This window comes from Polyodon spathula, chromosome 3 (genome assembly GCF_017654505.1).
Source record: "Polyodon spathula isolate WHYD16114869_AA chromosome 3, ASM1765450v1, whole genome shotgun sequence".
Taxonomy (NCBI): domain Eukaryota; kingdom Metazoa; phylum Chordata; class Actinopteri; order Acipenseriformes; family Polyodontidae; genus Polyodon; species Polyodon spathula.
Window position 1 is genome coordinate 92,953,660 of NC_054536.1, and position 27,746 is coordinate 92,981,405.

At 38.6% G+C, this 27,746-nt stretch overlaps 1 protein-coding gene across 1 annotated transcript in view; it reads left to right on the forward strand.

Moving 5' to 3' along the window:
- LOC121313661 (gamma-aminobutyric acid type B receptor subunit 2-like) overlaps positions 1-27,746 on the forward strand; it is a 319,270-nt gene that overhangs the window by 286,191 nt on the left and 5,333 nt on the right. The window contains exons 14-17 of the mRNA XM_041246430.1: positions 10,707-10,817; positions 12,828-13,052; positions 15,296-15,478; positions 18,374-18,503. Of these exons, the coding sequence (XP_041102364.1) occupies positions 10,707-10,817; positions 12,828-13,052; positions 15,296-15,478; positions 18,374-18,503 (649 nt within the window). The remainder of the gene's footprint in view (positions 1-10,706; positions 10,818-12,827; positions 13,053-15,295; positions 15,479-18,373; positions 18,504-27,746) is intronic.

Genomic DNA, 27,746 nt, shown 5'->3' on the forward strand with positions numbered 1-27,746 from the left:
ACAAGAGCATTAACACCATATTTTGAGAGGAATACATTTTGTTTACATTGTTTCTTTCTAGAGATTTGCCTTTGTTCTTTTTTTAAAATAATATTGTCGTTTTTATTTTTAACTCATAACCAAAGTCCTTGTCAGAAAGGGCAGTGATTTTTTTTTTTTTTTTTGTTAAGGAAATTAGTTCACAAACAATTTTCAACTTTCTCTTTATTATTCATGTTGTATACCTCCATTTGCTGATTTCCCAGTGTCCTTGGATTTTGCCTTTAGAAGATAAATGAGTTCTACTGGAATGAGCCTGTTTTGGTAGCCATGGCCTGTCACTTCCAGTACATTTATTCCATAAGTTTTTAATACAGGATATAGCTAGAAGGGAAGGAATCCAGGATACTAGTTTGTAAAATGTCTCCAGTCCCCATGGAGTAGCTCCAATAGCTCCACCACTTAAGAGAGGTTGTCTGCATCTTTCTCCTATAATAACATAATAGAAGTGATAGTATTTCAGTTTTGTGACTATCCTACCCACTGTAGCAAAAGAACAGAGCTTGTATCAAAGTACTGCCCAGTGGTTTGGGATATTATTCTAGAACGGAAACTCAGGACCAAATATTCAAATACCTTGCGTGTGTCGCAAAGGGAGTTGTAGAGATTTCTTTGCAAAACAAGTTCACCACCACGAGTTAAATTCAAAAGTTAATTTGCTCGCAAATCACTATGTTTCATGTTTCCTCTTAATTATTTTGCAGGAAGTATTTCAAGACAATCTCTGTTTCTAGTTAATACGTGAACATGGCTTTCAGACAGCTATATTTGCAAATGCTAACAGAGCAACAGAAAAAGAGAAAATATCATGCAGGCAGAATATACAGACAATGTATAACATTCTTTGACTTGTCTACTGAAAAAGGCCTTAGTTGATTTATACTTTGATTAAACATAATAACATTTTGGTTTATTTCCAACTCAAACATTTAATTTATTTGTGGTTTATTTTAAACAGTACTAATTACCAGTGCTTAATCAGTAAAGAGAGGAGTGTCAGGGAGCACGCAATGACAATAATAGAGTTATTAAGAAGTTCTTGTATCGTTCAAGACATTTTTCAAATCAAGTAAACTTCTTTAATTTCTGTATAAAAAACGACAGTAGAGTCGCAGTCCTTCTTTCGCAGCCAGAGTCATCTTTATGGCACGTAAATGGTAAAGTAATTTAATGTCCCCGGCAGTGGACTCTCTGTTTAGCGCACACAAGAACTTGCAGAATGGATGAAACTGTGTTGAGAATTGTAAGAAAACGCATTTGAGAGCAAAACATTTAATGACATTTTTAACTTTCATAGCTGAAGAGGTGCTGGGGCTATGCCTCGTCAAGCCCAAATAACGAGTCTTCATTTTGCAAAAAGTTGCAATGGTTATATACCTCAAGAGAGTTGATTTTCTATGTTAATTCAAGTTAATTTATTCATTTCCACAGAGCTGCGATAATTGCAGTTTCTCCACAACTCTTTTATATTTCACTCAATTGCAATTTTACACAAAAAAATTTGCAACAGAAACAGAGTTGCAAGAAAGAGGAGAAGATTCGTAAGATGTTTGAATATTTGCCCCTCACCTCCTCACATGACTGCATGAGTGGCCTGCTGCTGGACAACCTTTCTAAAGCACTGGCTGTTTGTCTGAAAACATCTTGAACAATCCAGAATGAAGTAACCTGGCTAGGTCCACTATACAATTAATTGCATTGAATTGCATGCCAAGAATGCAATCAAAGCCAAACATGTCTCTGTTTGATAGGCTGACACATACCCTCAAACAATCAAAGAACTTGGTTGCCAGCTCTGCAGCAGAACAGTAGTGGGTTAACTGTCTGCCTTTTGCTCAGGAGAATACAAGTGATCTGAGCTATGACTTGCTGCAAAGCTCAGGTGTACTGATGCCTGTATAAGTGCATGTCTGTTTATGTGTTGTGGCTCAAGTGATTCTGCTTTTACATTTCTGCACCATTTAGCTCTTTATAGAGGTCAGCACCCAAACTGCCTTAGCTGTGCTTCATGGCCTGTAAGAAAAAACACTTGTGACCCAGTGTGAACCAAGTCAGCTGGTTAGCTTAGCTCACCTGATATTTACCAAACATGTTTGCATTACATTTCTTTTGGGGGGGGTGGGGGGTGGGGGTTATGTCTGGGATTCTAGAAGATGGATTATGTCTGGGATTTCAGAAGCCGGTATATCCCCTTTTCCCTTTAAATGACTGCAGCAAACAATCTTTAAAGGAATGACAATGGAGTTTAGTTTAATTGCACGAAAGCCTACAGTGGTTATCTTTACCCCCAATCACACTCATGCTTATTGCACTTGTTCTATAATAAAAACAAGACCTGAAATGTTCTAATGGTATTTCAGCCAATTGAAGAATTAGGCCTATGCATTCATTAAATTGCTTAGTGGTTTGTGCTGGTGCCTTTGGACTGGAATGATTTGGGAATAGAAATGGAAGCTGGCTGGTCGGCTGGCTGAAGGGCTTAAGAAACCCTAGTGGTTTGAAGAAATTACTAATGTATCCAAGTCATCCCTCATTTCCCAAAGCAGCTGGTGAGGAAATGAGAACCCCCTGCAAGTGCTCAATGCATTGAAACTGAAGTTTAGCCTGAGCTGAAAAGCTGTACAGAGCCAAGAAAGATAAGGATATAAAACAAACACAACGATTATTTGAGTTCTATCTTCTATCCTTGGGTGACACGTTGTTTGCTAATAATGGACAAAAATGCACCTGTTTGAAACGACTCTATAACACAACTTGGTAACTTTGTAATTCTGTTATTGTTTTGTGAATTTCAATTTTCACATTTCTATATTGTTTTCATTTTATGAAATTTGGATCCAAATCTGCTCCTCGGCATTACATAACCATTGTAAAGTTTTTCTGCAGAGCACTGGATCGAATGTTCCCTTATATTTAATCATTACTGTGTTTGGACTTAGGCGGTCTCCAGTTTAAATTCCAGTAGCTTGACACAATATAGCCTGAGTGAAACAGTTGTAATTGCCTCAATGTGTCTGAACAGAGCCGATGTGGAACTACTTTTTTTCACACATTGGGTAGACTTTGATCTTAGGTAACACACACAGTAGCATTTCAAACACGGATTGTGACAGTTTTCGTGCCAGCATCTGTTTTTAGTGCTCTTTTAAACAACCTGCTCTTGGGAGATGCTGTGACTGTGCTTTTACCAGCTCATGACTGGAGAAAGCTAGTGAAAATGTAAATCCCCTCAGAGCTAACAATCACCTCAAACAGTCACATTAAACTGAGAGAGTTTGTGGGGTGCAGTTAGCAGTGGAAATGACTGGTGTCTTAAAAGCAAAGCTAATATGACAGTGTTTATAATCACCTTAACAAACTGCTGGAAAAGCTAGAAATCTGCAGACAGGAGATTAATTCTGGATTTTTCCATTTTTGTCAGTTTTTCATTAAGTATATAGAAAATACAAAGTGGTATGAAATTCAATATATTAACCTGACATCATTCAGCAGGTTTCATTTGACTGTATGAAGCAAACTTAGTTCATTCTATAGGGGGATGCAAAACTTTTGGCCATAGCTGTAGTATAGAATGGTGCCCACAATTTGGGGACTTGGACATTTAATATAAATCACAGATTTCTCTTTTTTTTTTTTTCTTACATAATCAAAAATAGTTAAACACATGTGCTATTGCACATGGAATAGATTGTTAAAAGATGTTTTTATTTGGTGCTGCAACTGCTGTAATGCCTTCTTGGGAGATACACTTTCCCGGCACTAGGTCAGTGGAATAGGGTGCTGTTCATTGTATTTAAGATGGAGTTGCAGGGAAGAGTGGTTAATATATATGTGAACAGTGGAAGATGCCATCGTAGCCTTTGAAGAAATCAGCAGCTTCTTTACCTTGCAGCCCCTCCACCCTTCCTCTTTATCCACAACAGCTCTGCCCTCAAAGAGCACACTTGAAATCACTTTCAGAAAGTTGACTTGCTTTGCACATCACGATTTCATTGGTCCTCTTCAGAGTCCTGTGTAAAGCACTAGGTGGCTCCTGTAGCTGTGCTGCTAAAGCCACCCTTCTTCTGATAGAAGTGAGTGCGTAATCGATCACAGGCACTCAGAGCTTTAAAGGATAGAATCTGGGGGACTTGCCGTCTGTGGAACCATCTGTCTACCCTTTGAGTCGTGCTTAACGGCGCTGCCTCTGCTGGTGAAATTGTAAATTGGTGTGAGGAGGCACAGTGGCTGTAAACTTATGGGACATAATTCTGGTTGTCTCAGCCTACTGCACTTCCTGTTTGATTCCCATACTGTATATGAAATACTTTATTCTATTGTAGTGGCCAAATGCTGTAGGTCATTACAGTGTACTGCATGGAAATCTAATGTTTGGTCACTGCTACAGAATATAATATTTTATTTTATTGTATTTTTGTTTCAGTGCACAATTAAAACCACTGTTCATTGTGCAGTGTGTTTCCACTTGTTTTCTTGTCTCACACTGTTGGTTTTAAAAGAAACATACTTCATGAATGTTATACTTAGGGTAACAAGACTTTCTTAACAAACAGTTTTATGTGAAACACTGTTCTGCTTGCCCTATAGTTTGACGTCACAGCTTCCTAGTTAGTTTTTTTTTTAAAGTTACGAGAGAATCACATTATCACTTGACTCAAAGGTGAAACCCTTTTCTCAGTTTGCTTTCAGCTAATACTATATAAATTCCGATTGTCCATTCCATTACTAAAGAAACAAAAGTAATTTACGCATACAAAAGACATTAAATGAGCCAGATGCAATGAAGAGAGCACTACCAGCCCTCACCCCTACCTCTGTGCATGCTACACTACTGTCCTAGACTGGGCACATTATTTTACTATACTATGGTCTAGATTCAAATGCCATACTATTTTCCCTGTTCTTATATCCAATAACACACATCAAAAAACATGATACTGCACTTCACTTCATTCACAATTACATTTTCAAAACGTGACTATTGTAATGATTATTTAGTTAGTGTGAAAAGGGTAAGGGTAAAGAATCAGACTGATTTGCATAAAAAGCTCAAATCAGTGCAGGTAAAATCATAACAACATGATAGAAATAATCAACTCACATATCTATCGATTATAAAAACCACCCATTTTCTCAACCTGTGTAGCACTCTGGACTTGGACAGACACACGTCACAATAATATTCTTAATTATTGATTATTTTATTCCCGAAATGAGAACATTTTTGATGGAAGGGATGTTTGTTCACAAGTCATTTTACCTTTCCACCGCTGATCCAGGCTTGTTGTGTTGGAGACTTGCGTCCTCAGAATTGTTCATTATTTCTATGCTTCCTGGACATTTACCTCTTCTCATTTGCAAACTGAAAATACTTTACAAAAATAAAAGAAACATCTACTCACAGGAAGACTCTCCACAACTGCAGTGGTGAAAAGTCAACATGCACATTTAAAATTACAGGCAAACAATTTAAAGCTTATATATAATATTATATTATATTATATATAAACTGTAATATCAAACTAACATTAATCAAAATATTACTAACTGTGATGGTTCCATTTTAGTTATAAATTTAGCACTGGAATGATTAGTATTTGTATTTTCCACAAAGGGTCCTACATCTGCAACAACTTAACTGCAACTTCCTACTAAAGTACAGTTATTACAGTTCAGCAAAGGTAACAAGAAAAGCTTCATTAGGGTAACTTCCACAAGTAGAAATATATCGATGATCCCCATGGGTTCTATTTTGCAAATGATTAAAGACATCTTCTGCAGTAACTGCAGCATAGTGCATGTTAGCCATGGACAGGCTAGCGGAGTTTTGGGGCTGTGTTTATTTTGAGGTGTTGCATGTCATCAGCATTCACATTTACATGCTCTGACCTGCACAATTTAAAACTCAAGCACTATAAAGTAGCCATTTAGAGTTTAGAAAACCCAAAGGGTAAATAAGAGCCCAATTTGGTAATAACCGTGAGGATCTTTTGGCTCACTGATTATACAGACCATTCATTTTAAGATGGAGTATTGAAACAAGTCATTTTCCCCCAGCAGCCGTGCAGTGTTGTGGGATGTAACACTGTCTCATTACAGAAGCTGAATCTGTGATCAATAGTAGTTAAATGATTTCAGCTTCCTTCCTCCATATCTCATAAAGGTGACAGGAAGCCATTAAAGTACCTGGTATTGCAATCCTTTTCTTGCACATTGTTGTCTAATGTTACTGGATCAAGTTGGCCTTCAGCCAGCGCTCACCACTAGAATAAAGTAGCTGTAGGTGCACTCGACTAGCAGCCTCCTGGAAGGTGTCACTGGGTGCATCAAGTAGCTGAGCTGCTCAGAGAACCTTCCCAACAGCATGGTCAGTCCTGCATCTCCTGAGCAGCTCAGAGATTATACACAGCACTTTCTTTTATTGCTGATCTAAGTGAGCCGTAAGGAAATCTGTACCTACAGAGAATCTTCACAGTCTGTGCAAATGCATTGCATACAACTAGTTTAGCTAATTTCATAATTGATTCATTTGGTACATTAACAACCAGGTCAATAATGTTCTGTACTTGGGTGTATAAGGAACCTTCACAAATTCCTTGATCTTAATATGTCATGTTTTTTGGTTATTTGCAGAAAGTAACAACTTACTTCACTGGCTTCTCTCAATTTATAATGCAATTACAGTTTAAAGTTCCCAGTGTGGCATATGTTACAATGGGGCTAATTGTAACAAACAAAACGTCTTTATTGGGAAGTGGAACTGTTAACAGCAATTACTATGTACTATGTTCCATCTATATCTGCTATCTATACTTTATTGATCCCCTTAAAATGCAATTATTAGTTTGCTGATTGTTTTGCACTAAACAAGGGTTGAGTTGAGACAAGCCAGTTGTGCTGTTTTGGATTAATGCCCTGATATGTACACTAATGACAGATGCCAGTTCCGGGCGATTACTTCTAGGACCCAACCCTGAAGAACAAAGGTCCCAAGCAATTGTTTTTTTCTTGCTGTTCAAAAGCAACTTGACTGCTGGTGGATGATTTAGCTGTGTCTGTACCAGCCCTTTGGCTAGATCGTGCCCTGCACTGAGACCGGAAACCAAACCAGCAGTATAAAATGATTCCATTTTAAAGTGTGTGTGTGTGTGTTTGTGTGTGTGTGTGTGTGTGTGTGTGTGTGTGTGTGTGTGTATGTGTGTGTGTGTGTGTTTAAGAAGTGAATGACATGTATAGAAATAAAGTATTTCCCATAATATTGAGTTGAAAGAGTAATATAATTGTTCTATATTACAGATCACATACATTACATGGAAATACTGTACGTTTATGAGCACCTGATATTTCCAGTGTGCTTATTTTTTGTATTGAGTCTGGTTAGTTTTGAAACCTCCTGGAGTAGGTCTGAAGAGGAGCTCTCTGATTCCATGAATTAGAGTCTGTTGGTTAGATGTGATCCCTTGAAAGCTGATGTATTTAAACACGCAGAATAATTTAGAATCAGTACTATATCATCATTAATTTGGTGTAATAATTGTGTAAAAATTCCATGGTAATGTATTTAATTTTTATTAATGTCTGTATTTATTTGCACAAGACACAAAGGTCATTTTGCTGTTTTAAGTTTCCTGTTTCACTTTAAAATGAAGATTTAAACTGTAAGCAGACAGAAACCTCAGTGTCGTAACATTAGTAAATAACACAAGCTATGGTGAATTACAAACTTAAACCATTTTCCTGTGTTTTGGATACAGCATCTTCCTCTATCTCTGTACATCCGTTTGCCATTTCCATGACATTACTGTGATCTCAGGCTGTTTACAAATTTGTCAGCCTGGGCCTTTAAATTACTTTCTTTGTATGTTCACTTCTCATTGGTAAGTTTCCCCAGTTATGGTGTGTGCAGCTCCAGGATCGGATCAGCATTACAGATCAGTAGCACCTGATCCAGTTCCTCGTAGTAAAACATCATCTTTTGATCCGACTCCAGTAATCCCGGATCCGATCCCATTATTCTTCCCATTGACTTCTATACTGACTAGTGATTATACCAATACATTTTTGTGAAATAACAGTTTTAGTACTCCTGCAATGTGAGGGGGACATTTACCCATCATTGAAAAAGTGAGGGAGTCATGGCCCTGTGTAAATGATGCCTATGGTCAGTGCTGCTGTTATTCAGAATCAGTGCCGGTGTAGAGCTACCACAGTGAGATCCTCTGCTGATGTGCTGCTGTTATTCAGAATCAGTGCCGGTGTAGAGCTAGCACAGTGAGATCCTCTGCTGATGTGCTGCTGTTATTCAGAATCAGTGCCTATGTAGATCTATCACAGTGAGGTCCTCTGCTGATGTGCTGCTGTTATTCAGAATCAGTGCCGGTGTAGAGCTAGCACAGTGAGATCCTCTGCTGATGTGCTGCTGTTATTCAGAATCAGTGCCGGTGTAGAGCTAGCACAGTGAGATCCTCTGCTGATGTGCTGCTGTTATTCAGAATCAGTGCCGGTGTAGAGCTAGCACAGTGAGATCCTCTGCTGATGTGCTGCTGTTATTCAGAATCAGTGCCGGTGTAGAGCTAGCACAGTGAGATCCTCTGCTGATGTGCTGCTGTTATTCAGAATCAGTGCCGGTGTAGAGCTAGCACAGTGAGCTCCTCTGCTGATGTGCTGCTGTTATTCAGAATCAGTGCCGGTGTAGAGCTAGCACAGTGAGATCCTCTGCTGATGTGCTGCTGTTATTCAGAATCAGTGCCGGTGTAGAGCTAGCACAGTGAGATCCTCTGCTGATGTGCTGCTGTTATTCAGAATCAGTGCCGGTGTAGAGCTAGCACAGTGAGATCCTCTGCTGATGTGCTGCTGTTATTCAGAATCAGTGCCTATGTAGAGCTATCACAGTGAGGTCCTCTGCTGATGTGCTGCTGTTATTCAGAATCAGTGCCTATGTAGATCTATCACAGTGAGGTCCTCTGCTGATGTGCTGCTGTTATTCAGAATCAGTGCCGGTGTAGAGCTAGCACAGTGAGATCCTCTGCTGATGTGCTGCTGTTATTCAGAATCAGTGCCGGTGTAGAGCCAGCACGGTGAGATCCTCTGCTGATGTCAGTGGTTCTGTTATTTAGGCCAAGTTTTTTTTTCCGTTTACATCGGCTGTTTATTTGTGGTCGGAGAAGCATGATTGGTGGCATAAAATCACTGATAAAGTGTTGCCAAGACACATGTAATTTGTTACAGTTTAAGCAATTAAGTATTCATCAACCCAAACAATGCAATACCTATACAGTAAACTAATGGTGCAGCATGGCAGCATGAATTATTAAAATGAGATTGTTATCTGTGATTATACAGTCATGTGCCTGAGGAGAAAACTGTTCTAAGGGGGCTTTTTCATTTAACACAGCATATTTAAAATGTATTAGATACAGTATAGAAAGACATCTGGAGCCCTGTAAATAGAGGATACGCCATGTACTTTCATAGAGTCCTGTAGTTAGGATGACTGAATAACCCCTCAGCACTGAACCTGTGTGGAGTATTCTGTGTATACATTAACGATAATGTATGGAAAAGAAAGTATGTTTAAACCTATATTTACAGCTAACATTTGAGATTTAATGTATTATTATTTATGTAATTATGTATTTGTAGATCAAGCTCTGCATCTGCTTAGCAACACAGCCTAATCTGGAACAGTGGCACCCCCACCCTTCCACATAGTGAATTGGTTGTCAAAGGAATCAGCCAAAGTTCCAAGCTGTGCTGGTATGGTGACATATCTGCACAGCTTGGAACACTTGCAATTGCTCCCTCTGTTCATGCCATTTTGTAAAAGTATATATTCAGTTTGAATATTGATAGACACTGGTATTCAATAGATAATACCTGGGTAGATCAGCCAGGTCCATCCAGAAGGGATTAAATATACACGTGTTGTTTGTTTAACTCTGATGAAACTGACTTGCACTGTGCAAGTTGTTTTCTGTCCTGGCTTGGCATGCTCACTTATCTACAGTGAGGCAGCACAAGTTGCCAGTAGCTTTTTCCTGTTTGAGAGGGTTTTTGTAATTTCTTTGGATACCGTACAATGCACCAATAACTTTCTTCCAAGTAGGCATGTTTGATGACAGCATCTTTGAGGTCCTCATAAAGCTTATACCGAGTCAAAAGAAGGAAAAATCTGACGGGTCATCCATCTCTGCATTCTGCACTGATATTTTAATTCTAAAACTTTACAACTTTTGATTTGAAGAGAGTGGGTGCATTAAAGCTGTAGAAGAGCTTGTTTTACTATTGACCTCATTGACCCCCCCAAAAAAAAACACAAAGGTAATGCACTGCAGATGCCGTTTGTGTGGTTTTATTAAGACAGCATTGGTAAAAAATTGTTTTTTTTGCAGATAATGTACGTTTCTGATTTACACAGACAAAGTCTGACTGGTAAATCAGAATGCAAATCGCAGATTAATCATTGCATTCTCTCTGTCTCAACAACAGCGAGGTACACACTTAATAGCTTTTGGCACACCAGTGGTCAGTATAAATAAATTCAACACATTCCTCATCCTTGCGGTCCTGTAGTAGGACAATGAAAACGAAGGGAAATAAAACACATTGACAAGCGATCTGCCGGGCCTTGCTTCCCCTAAATCAGTTTTTCGTTTACTTTCTTACAGGCAGACCCTCAAGGCAGAGATATTGCAATCCGCCCTTTCCTGGAACACTGTGAAAACGCAAACATGACTATCTGGCTTGGCATAGTCTATGCCTACAAAGGGCTTCTCATGGTAAGCACATCCTCCAGTTCAGCCTGGGGTAGTCTGAAAATATAGATTTTATTAAAGAATCATTATTATACACATCCACATTTTATTTGTATACTGCATTTCTATGAACACTAATGCATTTATCTAATTTCCACAAAGTGTCTTTCTCCATCTTGTCAGAATGCTTTACATTATATGTCTGTGTGTCAGTGGCAGAACGATAATGTCTGAGCTGCCTATAGAAAATAGAACTGGATCTTTGTTCGACTACACCACTGTAGCTGATGACTAGGGTAGCAGTGATTTGTGCCAAATTGGGCAATTACATTCTATCATCCTTCTATCTGTCAAATGTGCTATCTTTGCCATCCTGGCTACAATTAACCATAGAAAGGACATGCAACTTTTATATATCAAAAGATGAAATTTGCAAAACAAATAAATGTTATCTGCTAATCTGCTAAAGACTAAGTCGCTTTAAATAAAATGTTCCTGTTCATTTGGTTTTGTATTATTCATTTCTGTATTATTACTTTCCCTTTACCCCTGACTCAGATATTGTTTTTATGTTTCTGAGAAGTTTATGTAAGGAGAGTTTTGAACATTAGTTAAGCGCTGCCCTTCTGTGACAGGCAACCAGAACTGAAGAGAAGCTTTTGTTTAACAGACTTAACAAAACAATACAAATAAAAAAAAAAGAATTGAGTAATTCTCAGAACCACTTGGAATGATTGCGAACACTGTGAAGAGGTGTAGCAACAGAAAAAAAGAAAAGGTAATTTGAACCTACTTCCACTTTAAATCAAATTAACTCTGCTGCCCAAATGTATAAAATGAAAAAGAAGTAATCTAATGGACTGCATAAATCACCATGAGTTAATTCCTACACCCTATAATCTCTGAAGAGATACAGGTCTGACTCATCGCTTCTTTAAAGTACTCTGTGGTGATGCCACTGCCTTGTTTAGGCTTGTCGGGCTGAATCTGGCAGGGCTGCTCTCCTTGTCCTGCAATTCACCAGCCGCCTACATAAACTCCCACACCAGCCTCCTCGGCTTTTAAAACCAGTCAGCACTCTTTCTTGGCCATCTTGTGCAAGTGTTTTTTTTTTTTTTAAATCTTGGTTTCCTTTTTTCACAGCATGTGAATGTCTGTGCTGTCATTCTGTGTGAGTGCCTATAGCTTTGGCCCATCCATATCCCTAGACTTTCAAATCAGATCTGACAATCTGCTCCAAGAGTTTCTTGGTAAAATAAATAAATAAATAAATAAATAAATAAGCAATTTGACAGTTTATTGATTTAAAGTTGATGGAAAATTTCTTGGATCACACTGACCGGATGATAAAATCTAATCAGCAAAAAACTGACATCGTGGAGCATCTGTAAAATATGTGAGTGGAGGAGGGAGCAATAAATCTATAAGTCCAATCTGTTATAAGGAAAACCAGCAACATATTGATTTGGGATATTTCCAATTATCTGTTACCATTTTACACCTTTCATCAACACCAGGCAGAAGGATATCTACATCATCAGATGGAAGGAAACGAAGATGGATCACATTAGTTTACAGTAAAAGAAGCTATGTCTTAATTGTTGCTTATCTTATCCAATATCAGCATGAAGTTTTAACACCTACTCTCATGTAATGGAAATCATTACAGTACTGTATATTTGGAATTGTAGTACTGCATTCTAATCTGGTCCTGACATTTTCCAAATCCAAACTCTGCAGATCGCTAGTTAAAGTGTGAACTAAAATACTAACAAAATACCATTCTGCTCATCAGCATTGGACCAAATTCCAGAACATAGTTTAAACACGAATGTATTCCAATGTATTGGTCAGGTTATCCTATCATTTTAAATTACCCAAAGACAAACAGAATAAACCAGTCTTGCAACACTCTAAATGGTGTGGGTATTTGCTGGACCACTTAAAATCCATAGATATTGTCCCGGTATACCATTTTTATCTCTTAGCTTCTGTAATGCTGTATAATAGAATGTTCCCTCTCTTGTTTTCCAGTTATTTGGGTGTTTTCTAGCCTGGGAGACTCGCAATGTAAGCATCCCTGCCTTGAACGACAGCAAGTACATCGGGATGAGTGTGTACAATGTGGGCATCATGTGTATCATCGGAGCGGCCGTGTCCTTCCTGACCCGAGACCAGCCCAACGTGCAGTTCTGCATAGTAGCACTGGTCATCATTTTCTGTAGCACTATCACCCTGTGTTTAGTGTTTATGCCAAAGGTGAGTCCAAAAACACGGTGGTTGCGTTCTCTTCTGTTACAGCTTAAGAACCGTTTGGCTTTTGAAAACGCGTTTTGACGGCAACACTTTTGCTGTTAGGCAACTTCATTTTTGTCGTAAGAGTGTTGTCGTAAGTATTATGTGTCTTAGACTACTGTGACATTGTTTGGAAGTGGCAGGGTTGCTACCAATAGTATATTGTTAGATGTGTGAGTTATGAACAAACCCTGTTTGGGTATTTGTGTAAAACACATTTAGATTGTGTGTAGATGAAAGGTGATTAAGTTTCTTTTCATTTTATTCCATAACACATTTTGAATAATTTATGGTTTAATAATGTTTCTTTCTGTTGAGGGCTAATATACTACAGTGGCTTGCGAAAGTATTGACCCCCCCTTGGCATTTTTCCTATTTTGTTGCCTTACAACTTGGAATTAAAATTGATTTTTATTTGGATTTCATGTAATGGACATACACAAAATAGTCCAAATTGGCGAAGTGAAATGAAAAAAATAACTTGTTTAAAAAAATTCTAAAAAATAAATAACGGAAAAGTGGTGCATGCATATGTATTCACCCCCTTTGCTATTAAGCCTCTAAATAAGATCTGGTGCAACCAATTACCTTCAGAAGTCACATAATTAGTTAAATAAAGTCCACCTGTGTGCAATCTAAGTGTCACATGATCTGTCACATGATCTCAGTTATATATACACCTGTTCTGAAAGGCCCCAGAGTCTGCAACACCACTAAGCAAGGGGCACTACCAAGCAAGCGGCACCATGAAGACCAAGGAGCTCTCCAAACAGGTCAGGGACAAAGTTGTGGAGAAGTACAGATCAGGCTTGAGTTATAAAAAAATATCCAAAACTATGAACATCCCACGGAGCACCATTAAAGCCATTATTAAAAAATGGAAAGAATATGGCACCACAACAAACCTGGCAAGAGAGGGCCGCCCACCAAAACTCACGGACCAGGCAAGGAGGGCATTAATCAGAGAGGCAACAAAGAGACCAAAGATAACCCTGAAGGAGCTGCAAAGCTCCACAGCGGAGATTGGAGTATCTGTCCATAGGACTACTTTAAGCCGTACACTCCGCAGAGCTGGGCTTTACGGAAGAGTGGCCAGAAAAAAGCCATTGCTTAAAGAAAAAAATAAGCAAACACATTTGATGTTCGCCAAAAGGCATGTGGGAGACTCCCCAAACATATGGAAGAAGGTACTCTGGTCAGATGAGACTAAAATTGAGCTTTTTGGCCATCAAGGAAAACGCTATGTCTGGCGCAAACCCAACACATGTCATCCCCCCGAGAACACCATCCCCACAGTGAAGCATGGTGGTGGCAGCATCATGCTGTGGGGATGTTTTTCATCGGCAGGGACTGGAAAACTGGTCAGAATTGAAGGAATGATGGATGGCGCTAACTACAGGGAAATTCTTGAGGGAAACCTGTTTCAATCTTCCAGAGATTTGAGACTGGGACGGAGGTTCACCTTCCAGCAGGACAATGACCCTAAGCATACTGCTAAAGCAACACTCGAGTGGTTTAAGGGGAAACATTGAAATGTCTTGGAATGGCCTAGTCAAAGCCCAGACCTCAATCCAATTAAGAATCTGTGGTATGACTTAAAGATTGCTGTACACCAGTGGAACCCATCCAACTTGAAGAAGCTGGAGCAGTTTTGCCTTGAAGAATAGGCAAAAATCCCAGTGGCTAGATGTGCCAAGCTTATAGATACATACTTATAGCTTATAGATACATACCCCAAGAGACTTGCAGCTGCAATTGCTACAAAAGGTGGCTCTACAAAGTATTGACTTGGGGGGGGGGGGTGAATACTTTTTCACGCTCAAGTTTTCTGTTTTTTTGTCTTATTTCTTGTTTGTTTCACAATAAAAAATATGTTGCACCTTCAAAGTGGTAGGCATGTTGTGTAAATCAAATGATATAAACCCCCAAAAAATCAATTGTAATTCCAGGTTGTAAGGCAACACAATAGGAAAAATGCCAAGGGGGGTCAATACTTTCGCAAGCCACTGTATATTACTGTACAGGCTACTATAAAGTAACATGGACTAACCAGCTGCTATTAGAGCATTTAAAGTATGACTTTTTAATTATCTTTTCCTTTGAAATAGCCTATTTGCATTACCAATGTGTGGTTCATGTGGGGAAGGCTATGCTAAAGAGCCTTAAAGTATTACACTGCAGTTTGTGTTTTATCTTAATTCTGACAGCTAATCACAATGAGAACGAATCCGGACGCAGCCACTCAGAACCGGAGGCTTCAGTTCACCCAGAACCAGAAGAAGGACGACTCGAAGACATCAACATCTGTGACCAGCGTGAACCAGGCCAACACATCTCGACTGGAGGGGCTGCAGACAGACAACCACCGCCTGAGGATGAGAATCACAGAGGTACCGTGTCAGCGCCTGTGCTTCGCTGCATCCACCATCATATTTGTTTTGTAGGAAAATGCCTTTTCTGTCCACTTCAGTTACACAGTAGCTGCTGTTATGATCTATATTTTGCTTGTATGAAGTTATATTTTTAATGTGTCTTCCTACTGGGTTCCTCTTCAGGTAGGATAATGACAGAATAACAATGAGGTTTCAAATATACAGTATTTTTAAGGCTTTAACTTTTTTAGGTTTTTTATTCTTTGTTGAGTTTGGGGGTGTTTTTTCATTTTTTTATTATAATTTGGCAGAATCAGTTATTTTTGGTTAATGAAAATAATCACCACTCAAAAGCATGCATTTTCAGTTTCTATAATACATTGCATGTGCATTTTACTAATCAGGCTATAGAAACGCTGACTTACTGTGTTGAAGTGAGGCTGTCCACATTAGGATTCAGGCAATTTAGAACTCTGGATGGATTTTGAATCTGAGAATTTTGGGAAACATTTTGTTTTATGACAGAATAAAAGGGCAAAGCTAATTAATGTTACTCCTCAAATCTCAAATGGCGCTTTGTCCCATTATCTAAATATATATTAAAAAAAAAAAAAAAAAAAAAACGTAACTTACTTTTTCAGTTAAGGATAGGAGAAGTGAAATAGGTGGACAATGTGGATGATATAAAATTAATCAGCAGCACCTCTCAATAAATGCAATTCAAATTGACCACCATTCTATTATATAATATGATTACATTAGCACTATACCTTTATGGATGACTTTAAGGTCCATTCATTTGTGATGTACTTGCCCTGAATAATACATTTTTCTTTTTTTTCCTATGGCACTAATCTTTGATGTAAATATATAGCTAATGCATTTTTCACTTATGGTTACTGTAACAGAGGGTCATCACTGAATAATAATGAGTCAGACACAGAGCATCTGGGTCTTTGACAGTCCTGGCTGGGTGAGTCTTCACAGGCACCATCTTGCAGTTGAAGGGTTCCGTAGTAGTTATCCTGCAGAGCGGCCACTGTCCTCCTCTATGTAAACAAAGCTCCCCTCTGTGTACCATGGCGGTGCAGTCACCTTGAGCTGTGGTGCAGACTCTTTTTGTGCTGTGTGCAGCGTCTCCGGGCAATCTGGATTCCCAATCAGCTCACCGGATGAGCCTACCTGCTCAATTGGTTGCCTAGCAACACGTCTCCTGTTATGCACACCAGCTGCAAACATCCGCGCAAGAACCAGTAACATGGTCCTCCCTGTCACAGGCACCCATTGTTAATTGCAAAACCCAATGGTCTGGTGAGTCTAGTTTTGCCTGGGACAATCTAGTTTCGGCAAGGGTTTCTGGGCGATTCCTGAAGTTACCACTTTTTTTCGACACTCCCCCGCGTCCAATCAGGCTAATCTAGATCAGCCCAGAACTTGAAAAAGACGACTGGGTGAAACCACTGAGGCTGAACCACTTTCACCGAGTTTCGGGGCTGGCCCGGGCGAGTCTAGTTTCGTCCAAAGCTTCAAAATCGATGCTGGGCCAGTCTAGTTTTGCCTATGCCACTTATTTGGTTTATTTTAGTTTTGCATTTCTACACTGTCCCCTGCCAGTTTCCAAGCTCGTACCAGAGTATCTGCCTCGCCTCCTCTTCTGACAACAATGTAGCGACTGTGTGTTGGGTTTCCAGCAACAGTGCAGAAAAGGCAGACCACCAGGTCTGGGTTTAATAGCAGTTAAAACCATTCTTTTTATCATCTCTCTCTCCCAGAAAGTTAAAAGGAGTCAGTGTGGTCCAATAGTTAAAGTCCAGGATGTGCAAACAGGTGGTCACTGGTTCAAATCTCACCTCTGCTGAGATGGTTGCAGTTAAGCAAATTCACCTTAGTCACCTCGTTCTTGATTTCTCTTCTATTTCGTCAGTAAGGGCTAGAGATCAATTGCATGTCATTACAATGCCTTAACAGCAAGTATCAAAGTATAGAGACATTTTACTGATTTGTTTTAAGTTTAATGATTCCTAAAGTTCTGTAATGTGTCAGAGTTGTACTGAATTGTATTCTTTGATGATTTTCAAAGTTTGGTAAATGGTACATTTAATTACCGTATTTAATTACCTTACTGTAGGTGTTAAAATTTTACTGACTTGCATTAATTTAATGATTTGTAAAGCTTGTAATTGTGTATGCTTAATGTGATAGAATAGGTTACTAACTATATATCATCAGTAGGTACTTGTGTTTGTTAACTTTATTCTATAGATTATTAAAGGTAAACAAATATTTTAGTATTTCTACATATACAACCAGAGAGGGTTTTCTTATGCATAAAATCATAAATAAAAAAAAAATAAAAAAACACATCCCATAAAATAATAGTGGATAGTAAGAACATCTCGGTGCAGAACTTGAAAAAGAAATTTACTGATAGCATTTTACTGCAGTCAAATGGGAACCCTTTTACCTCTTCACTGACAAACATGACCTCAGAATGATTAGCATGTTTCTGATACTTTAAACTACCAAACTTTGGAGTGTTACACCACAGTAGCACCAACCATGCCCTCTTACTGTGAGTTTATCCTTCTTTATCATGTCTATATCCCCTAGCAAGAAAGTCTGTTAATTAAGGAACCCTGGAAAACCAGGCTTCATGAGTATGAAGTAATAGGTCCTCCAATACACAGTATATGCAGTACAATATGTACACAGTATTTCAAAAGTTCACTCGCTCTATATTAGAGTCAAACATTATCACCTCACTTTTAAGTTTAGTGCTAGTGTTCTGCTGAGGAAATACTGCAAACCATGAAGTTTCTAGGCCTGATGCACCAGCTGGATGGAGGAGGGAGTAGCCCTGGAATCTTCACTGTCTCACTCAAAGACTACATTGCTTTACTTTTTCATTTGCAGCTCGACAAGGACCTGGAGGAGGTAACCATGCAGCTGCAGGACACTCCAGAGAAGACACCCTACATCAAGCAGAACCATTATCAGGATCTTAACAACATCCTGGGCATACACAACTTCACAGATGAGAAAGGTAAGCCAGCAGCTGAGCCACTGAATCCTGTGATGTCACTGGCGCAGTGCTTTCTGCTTGGGGCACTCTTTAGTAAGTCTTGATGTACTGGACTGTAGCAACTGTTGATAAATGCAACCACAACAGCAGGGTTAGATTCTCTGCTCCTGAAAACTAATATTGCTTCCCCCTCTCTTTACCTTGCAGTTTTTAATAGCTTCTCATAGCAGGTTACATGCTTTTTCTGGTGCTTTAAGGCTTGCCAGTTGGCTGGTTGGATTGGCAGTTTGCATTGTCTCAGATGTGTTTACGAGTTGTAGTTACATCAGGACCTGACCCCTACAGTAGAGCATTGTCCTTTTCTGTGTGCTGCACTTTGTGTGAGAGAAAGAATCACAAAATGTCTAAACTGCCTTTAAAGAACATTAAAAATTGCATTGTCTAGTAAAACTACAGTTTTACCTTTGTGTCTTTAATATAGCGTGTTAGTATTGCTGTTTGTTATATTTTTGTGCACAGTCTTGTGTAGATCACTTAGGAGCATGTACGGTTGGTTGAGAGGGAACACATTTGGAACTCTGAAATAAGTTCTTCAGGGCTGATGAACACCTGAGTGAAGAGTGGGTTGCTATCTGGGAGAGAGCACAGTGAGATTTTAGCAAAGAAAATTCCATTGACATAAGACGGAATCAAAACAAAATAAAAACCAAAATATTACATTTACCCCTGAAGAAAACAGTGAGGAGGTTACTTCAGCTCTAATACCCGAATAACGCTTTTAGTGTGTAAGGCTCGGAGTCTTACTGAATGAGTGCCCTCCGATCAAGGATATATTTTATACTCCTAAGCTGGTATTCAATATAAGTGGTTCGCTGCTTTATGAAAAGAGCAATGACTGCACTTGAAATCTGTAAGCTGCTCAAAAGGAAGCAGCATGGGCTGCTAAAACACAAGAGGATAGATTCTCAAAGCTGTTTACTCCAAATCATCGTCTGAAAATTTTGTTCATTTCATGTGTGCTTCACTTTTTAATGGTTGTCTTTGGATTGTGTGTTTACCAATTGTTTTTCTCTAAATTACATCAATAGTATTGGTAAATATATTACTGTGTTGAGATGTTTACTCTTGAAGTTAACACTCAATATCTGTTCAAAAAAATTCATTTCCAAATGGTAGTTGGTTAAATGGTATGCAACATTTCTTTCTACCACATGTTAACAGAAATGCTTTCTTTCTTTCTTTCTTTCTTTCTTTCTTTCTTTCTTTCTTTCTTTCTTTCTTTTAGTACTCTCAATTCCTGTATTTGTTTGGTGGTGTCTAAATGTCAGGAAAATGATGGATGTCCTAATGGCTTCTGTCGACATGTCACTTATGCCATATTCACACTAGCATTTTTATAACGGTATCATTGCGGAACCGTATCGAAACATCTGTCCAGACTGGAGTTCTGATCGGTTTCATACCGATACAACTGTTTCGGTATGAAACTTATAAAAGAGCAGGTTTCAATTAGTCTCTTAACAGCTTAAGTGTGGACAGGAAAATCGACAAGATATCAATACAGTTAAGTCAATATTCTGAAGCAAGCGCACGTCTTGCTTTACAGTTTAAGTACTTTAAACAACTTTACATTTTACGGCAAGCAGTACATTTATCATGGCTACACCAAAACATGATGACTATGAGGTAAAGCGTACTGCAGAGCAGTGCCGCTCTACAATAAATAAATAAATAAAAGACGGCCAATTGTTTTTGCCTTTTTGTTTGTCTCATTCTTTCACGTTCTGCTAGTCTCTTAATAATGATTGAACACCAAAACAAAATACTGTACACGGACAGGACGGCAAAACATGCTGTATTATATACCAGTGGATCCATTTCTAACAGATTTGACAGCGGTTGTCATGGAGAGGAGTTCAGAACCCGAACACTGTCAATTTAAACATACATGAATGTAGACAGGTATATCGCAACTGTATTGGTACTGTACAGTTATTGAAAAGTGAGTTAGGACAGAAAGTGGTTTTGTACCGATATATTCTATACCGAAACAAACTATACTAGTAACCCTCCGATACAAGTGTGAACAGGGTTTTAAATGGAAAAACAGTTTTCAACCAGCTGTCAACAAGATATACAGTATTGTATAGCTGAAAACATTCAAACATCTGGGTGAAATTTAGGATTTTATGATTGAGAGTTTGAAGTTATACAGTAGATGAAGTAACATAAAGGAACAACTGTACTTCTTCTGGAAACCAAACATTTACAGGTGAAACAAGGAAATGAAACCTGCTTTATTTTTCAAAAGTAAAGAATCCTTCGTTCCAAGGCAAGCAAACACTGTTATGATGGAAAGCTCAGATGCAACTGTGTATGTATTTAATACGAGGACTGTCATCCTGTAAAGCCTCTTCTTTAATCAAACATTCAGAATTTAACAGGGTTTTAATATGCCTATTCCACCCTTGGACACAAATAGAGAATCTAGTACACTGAAGGCAATTTGAAATAATTAGCCAGCCGGAACACTGCTGGGGAGCAAAACCCCTCTGGTGCTGCCTGGTGCTTTCCTGTCTAGCACATCTCCTCTGAACAAAAGCAGCACTTAAATAATTGAATACACATGCACACACATACAGATGTGCACGCGCACACACGCAAATGATTGATTCAGGGACGCCAGAAAAATTGCATGATAAAATCCCTATTTCTACTCTTTTCACATACCTAGAAATACATTACATGTACAGGGTACAGAAATCTGCATATCTGAGAGGGTTTATTTTAAAAGAGGAGAAAAGTAGCCATTCAGACATACCATGATATTTAGAAAGTAAGGGGTCTGAGTGGATGTCCCAGGCTGGCTTCGAGGTGATGTCAGGCCAGGAAGAGACTAGCACACCCAGAGACAATACTGCAGGGTATGAAAGCGCTGTGACACATTTTAATTATAAATAAAAAGATTTAACAAAACAGAAACATTGGCGATCATTTACCTAATTTACCCCTCAAGCACATGGCATGGGCTTTATCATATGCGTCGTCAACAGCCAGTTTACCAGTAACACTAGCTGTTGACCACACATTCTCACAATTGTATCTGGATGGGGCATTTTAACCCCATCCAGGCTAAATAGTAATAACAAAACATTGTGTTTTTATACACAAAACATACATTTTAAATAATTCAGCAAATAATGACTCACACAGGGGTTTTATATATTTTTATATCACTGTGTACCCCTTCACACTGGTATAAAAAGAGGCCATAAATGGCCCACCCCTATTCCTTTTATTTCAAGGCTGGTGACACCAGTTCACAATTTGAATTGTAGTTAGTTTTAATGAAGGGTTCATATTTCTGGTTTAATTATTGAACTGTGTCAATTTTACATATGTTAATTCAATTAGTGTGGTGTACATTTTCAATTTGGCATATATTAATTCAACTCAAGTGCAGAGCTGTGTCAATTTGACATTTGTTGTTTAAATTGAGCCTTGCCGGTAAATGTTTAATGCACTGACATTCACAATGACATTTCTGTTACTCCCTTCCCTCATATTGTATTCGTCGTGTGGGTGGAAAAGATATAGTGAGAGAAAGATAGGCCATGAGGACCTAGACTGGACAACATATCTGTCTAGTGCCATAATGAAGAACCAATTACATGAAATTATCACAAAATGTAATGTGTGTGCGCATGTGTGTAGCTACATTTTCCGTCAATTTTAAGTATATCCTTTCAATAGTGGCAGATACATGACACATATAAAGCAGCATCCACACTGGACAGAGCAGCGCAAGCAATGTCAATCCACACCAGATACGACTTGGAAACAATCCAAAAGACTGGAAAAAAATACATGACCCCACCGATGCATTCCTATTGGACATAATAGAGATGGGCTGTCCCATTGCAAAACAGGACCTCCAGCAACCCCGTTGTAAAATAAAAGTTGGACTTGTAAAATCTACAGTAGTGTTTCCCAGTATGTCGATACCTACGGTATATCATCATACCAAAATACCTAATACCGGGGTAAAATAAAAATATCAAAGTATCACAGTTTTTCAATACCATGTTGTTTTTTTAGCTTTTAAAACAAGCCTAATTGTGTGCTTTAAAAACACTATGAACTAAGCGTACTCACTTCCTCTTAGCGGAGGTGACGAACTACCTTATGCGCTCTGGGAAAATTAAATTACAGTGCTTAAAGTGAAAAGCAAACAGAGGAAATGCTACCAATTTATTGAAATATCTTTCAGATCGCCACCCCGACCTCTTTGCCAAAGTTCACTTTGATTGTAGTTTCTTCCATTCTCTTAGTTAAAGTGAATTCCAGTGCATATCACTTATTAAAAAAAAAGTCACAGCAAAGATAACACATAATATAGGAATGCGTTAGAAGCTGATCAAAAGGGAGTTCATTGATGCTAGCTTACGTCGTCATTACAGTGCATTTGCTAGAAAGTGCAAAAATTAAATTTGCTGACATGTCATTAAAACTCTACCGCATGTCAAATGTTAGCGATGTTTTTATATTCTTTGGATTTTTTTGTTAATCTGTATTTTATGTGCTTGTATTGTGACAGCTGTGAACGTCGTGTGTTTTGAATTGCATGCATGAGAGGTGGAAACACCGGAATGAATACAGACTTCACTGCCAGTATATCAGTCTCCCTAACAGGATCAATGTGACGCCTCATCTGCAGAGGTTCCAACTCACACAACAAAAGTCCACCAATGCAGACGGCTGCAGGTTCAGCAAGAAAGCAATACAAAGCACTTTCAGGTTGTCTTTTGTCTAATTTACTTCCTTTGCAAGATTTTTAACAACCAAACGAGCATGATGGGCTGAATGGCCTCCTCTCGCTAGTAAAATGTCTCGTTTTCTTATTTAATGTGCCCTGGGGCGTTATTTTGACAGAGACATTTGGCTTGAACAGAATTCTGTTCTAATAAGAGGAAGGCATCTACATTAGTGGACCATTTGTTTTGGAAATGCAGCATTTAAATCTAATGCTTGACGTTTCATTTTCCACTATTGGAGTGTGTATATTAGCAGCATTTTTAGTAATGCATTTTGCCAGAAATAGTTTGTTTTTTTTTTTTTTTTTTTTTATCCTGCTGAACTCATTTTATTAAATTATTTCTAAGTGGTGATTTTGAAAATGTTTAACACTATAAAATTATAAAACAAACGCCAGGTTTAAAATTAAAGAATACAACATTTGGGTGTATTCCCTGATGTAACACATTACTGTGTGTGTTTTAAATAGAAATGTTTTACAGCGTACATGAATCAGTCAGGCTAGTCTAGTTTAACATTATACTCGGTCTACTTATTTTACTTTTAAAAATATTTGAACAGTATAGATTCATGGTTTTCTGCTGTATGTGACTTTTTAAGAACATGACAAATGTTATAAACAAGAGGCGGTCCATTTAGCCCATCTTGCTCATTTGGTTGTTTATTGATCCAAGCAAGAACCTCATCAAGCCATTTCTTGCAGTACCCATGTGAATCGGCTTCCACAACAGTGCTTCATTTTTTCATTCCTTGCTCACATTTTTAGGGCACTTCTAAGATACCCCTGTATGTAAAACATCTGGCCTAGTTATCTCTCTTTATCTCTCTCTCTCTCTCTCTCTCTCTCTCTCTCTCTCTCTCTCTCTCAGAGAGAACATAAAATTTTTAATAAGTAATAAGGACTCTGTGGTACCAGAAAATAGTTATTATTCTCAATGTAGAAAAACACTGTTGCGTTAGTGATTCAGCAAGTCGACTCCTTCACCTTCAACAGTACATGATCGCTGCTGTATAGGTTGTCAGAAGATGTTATAATTTATTAATTGAAAACAACTGTGTGTCCTGGTTTATTTGATAGTTCTGTCGGTTTAATACATAGCCAATAATATCATAAACAAAGGGCAGGACTCTTATGCCTGAGTTTAGGAGATGGGCCCCAAATCAGTGCCAACATCATATATTTTTGCACCTGCTGTTCTGTAAACATCTTATGAGCATCCAGTGCAGATCTTTGGAAATACTTCACAAATTCCCAATGGTGTTCTTCATCATTTTCTTCTGTACTCATTGGCATGGTTAATTTATGTTGATAATGCATAAATAGTCTTTAAATGGAATTGTCATGATCAGTGAAAATCGTATTATTGTATTCAGTTGCGGTATCATATACAGTATCATTATGAATCTCAGCCATTCTGTGGCTGTTGATTGAACTGAATGATTGCCTGTAGTACCTAATTCACAAAATAATGCTTAATAAATGCATGTTTAAAATTGGATTGTAACTCGTGTTTACATTCACCCAGGTATAATGCAGGATGAATGCAGATTGAATGCAGATTGTGAGATGAGTCCCACCAAATCCCCAGGAAAGTGTCCAACCCGGTGATCTCTAGTTTCCTCTCTGAAACTAGAGATCACCTAAGCAAATCATACCTAAGGAAAGGAATGAGAGGTTTTTTTAAAAAAAAAAAAAAACATTACAAAATTATTTAGGGTGAATAAAAGATGGTCACACATTGAGACACTTAAAAAAATAATGTCAAAGGAACTCATTATAACTAGGTGCTGTGCTGTAGTGACCAAATCAGCTCTTTGAGGCCTTGAACCCTTTCAAGTGGATCCTTCAGGTTCTTACTTGACAGTAACTGTAGATTTTGTTTTGCTTTCTTGCTATGGTGAGTCAATAAAACCTGTCAAGATTAAAGGAACTCATGTAGGTTGCCTTTAGTTCCAGGGCTAATTCTGACACTAACACCTGCCACGCTGAAAATCATTAAAAGCAGCCAAGACAGGCTGCTCTACCTTTCAGTGGCAAATGATTAGCAGCTTCATCAGCATGTATCCCATTGTTCATTTCATTTGCTGCCAGGGTACATCAACCAAGCGTATCGTTCCCTGGCAAGATGAGAACAAACTTGTCTTTGAAGAACCTTTTTTTTGGGCTGCAGTGACAAGCCAGTATTAAATTCCTGCTACACGTATTTGCACTCCGCTGTCTAGTCAGTGAATTGCTATGACTAAATTTTACAGTAACAGCTGTCTGTCTGGCTCATCATTATCATTGCAGGTTTGAATATCTATAATAGACATCAAATGTAAGTAGCACTTAGTTGGCTTATGTTGTTTGAAGCAATTACCGGCTACAAGAAAGAATAATAACATTGACTATTTTCCATTAACACCAAATAATTTTATGAAGTTCATCTCCTGTCAGTCCATTAATTCTCTTGCTTCTTTATAGGGCAGCCTTTCCAATGTAAACAAAGCGAGGCCAGTCAGCAAATAAACGTCTATGAATAAAAATAATTTTTGAATGCCACCATCGTGCGTACTAAATATAAGCAAATGTACTTTATCTGTACTGTTTTTTACTTTGGAAGCGAGTCGGTACAGTAAGCTCCTGATTATTCATACTTTGATAGAAAGGGCACTGTGAATCAGCAGCTATTTTAACCAATACAAGCTTTAACCAGTGAAAGCTTCTGTCCTGAAATACTTGCTGAGGATCAACTAATGTGAAGGCTTTAAGCTGTGCTAATGGCTGTAATAATAGTGTGTAGACATTTATATCTACATAATGTGTCTGTGATGGCTTAAAATCAGATCTACTGCAGCCTTTTCCTAATCAATGCACACACACACACATCAGTTATACAGCACCTTCAAGCAAGTACAGCTTAACCACTTCAACTCCAGGTGTAAAAATGAACCCCCTTCCCAGTTACCAGATTTTGAAAATAATAAATAATGTTTTCAAACCTGTAATTGCTATAAAATGTTAACATATAATGAATAAAACACAAATAAATGACCTAAACTGTGTTTTTCATTAACCCTTTTTGCTCCTGTATCCTACATACCCGTGTTCAATATAGAGATAAAAACAATTTTTTTTTGTTTGTTTTTAATGAAAAGAAAAACACTGCTAATAACAATAATAATCAGTAAACAGTAATTATCAAATAAAAATCAAACAACCTCAAAACGTGTGCCATTATCGACTTCCTCTGTGCCATTTATTGAAATGTTCAATACAACAGAACCCGGGGTTGCCTTCGCAACCACTGCGTATTTTTCTTGTGTCTTGTCTTTTGTTTTCATTTTCGTAGCAGACCCTGCACCTTCTTTGCAATCTCTGCTTCCCTTGTGTTGGAGGGATAGTCACAAGTGCGTGTACAGGGCTACTTTGCGCAGGCATTGTGATGGATTTGGCTGCCGCAGACGCCTGCTTCATTGCCTTGTACCCAGTACTGTGTTCTGATAGAATTTCGTCACAGCACTGTAAAAGGTAATCCAGGAACGGAATCTTACCCTCCCCTGCTGAAAGCTGATACCGCACTCTACTGTTCAGCATCATCCGGGACGTGAAGTGGATGCCTAGTCTTGTTAAGCAGGCAAGACTTTTTCTGCTGCGATCGTATGGCTCTAAGTCCTGGTGCTTTTCATTGTAGACATCAGTTATCCTTGACAATGTAAATTGTAAAATCCAGGTGCAACCCCTCAGCCTTTTATCAATGGGGTACAGGCAGAACAGTTTGATTCCGAATCAAGCTCTTTATGTTTTTATGTACTGCCAAAAGTGAAGTCTTCCTTTCCACAAATCAAGTGCCTCATCAATGGTCATATTCTGTTCCGGGTCAAATAAATCCATTGATGCCTCTCTGAGCATGGAAAGAAACGACTCCAGCATCGTAGAGGGTGGTCTGTGCGTACATTGTCTATATGAGAGAATTGTAAAAACTTCATGATGCTGAGAAAGCTGTTTAGGCTCATCACCTCTTTACATGACAGGGGGGACCTGCATCAACAGGTGTTGCGACCAGTCTGCAGACATCCGTGGCGGCTTGTTTATGCCCATCAGACACACAAGCACAAAAACTATGTACATCCTGTCATTTCAAACCAAACACCTTCCCGTTTGCAGCTGGCTTACCTGTAAAATAGCTGCATGCTCTCTTGTGTTTGTACAGTCACAAAGGTAAGTGATTAACTTTTTGAGAACAAAAGTCAAAAAGCACTCCAATGGAGAACGCAAACTCTCAAGTTCCACGGCGGGGTGCACATCTGTGTAAACAGGAGCAAAATCAAATGATGGAGGACTGGCATCATGGTAGGGATCAGTAATAAACACCAAGTCCCCTGCTGTTCTTGGCTCCACATCCTCTTCATCATCATCGCTGAGTGTCAGCATCACTGTCACTGGTATAGAAATCCTCCGAACCAACT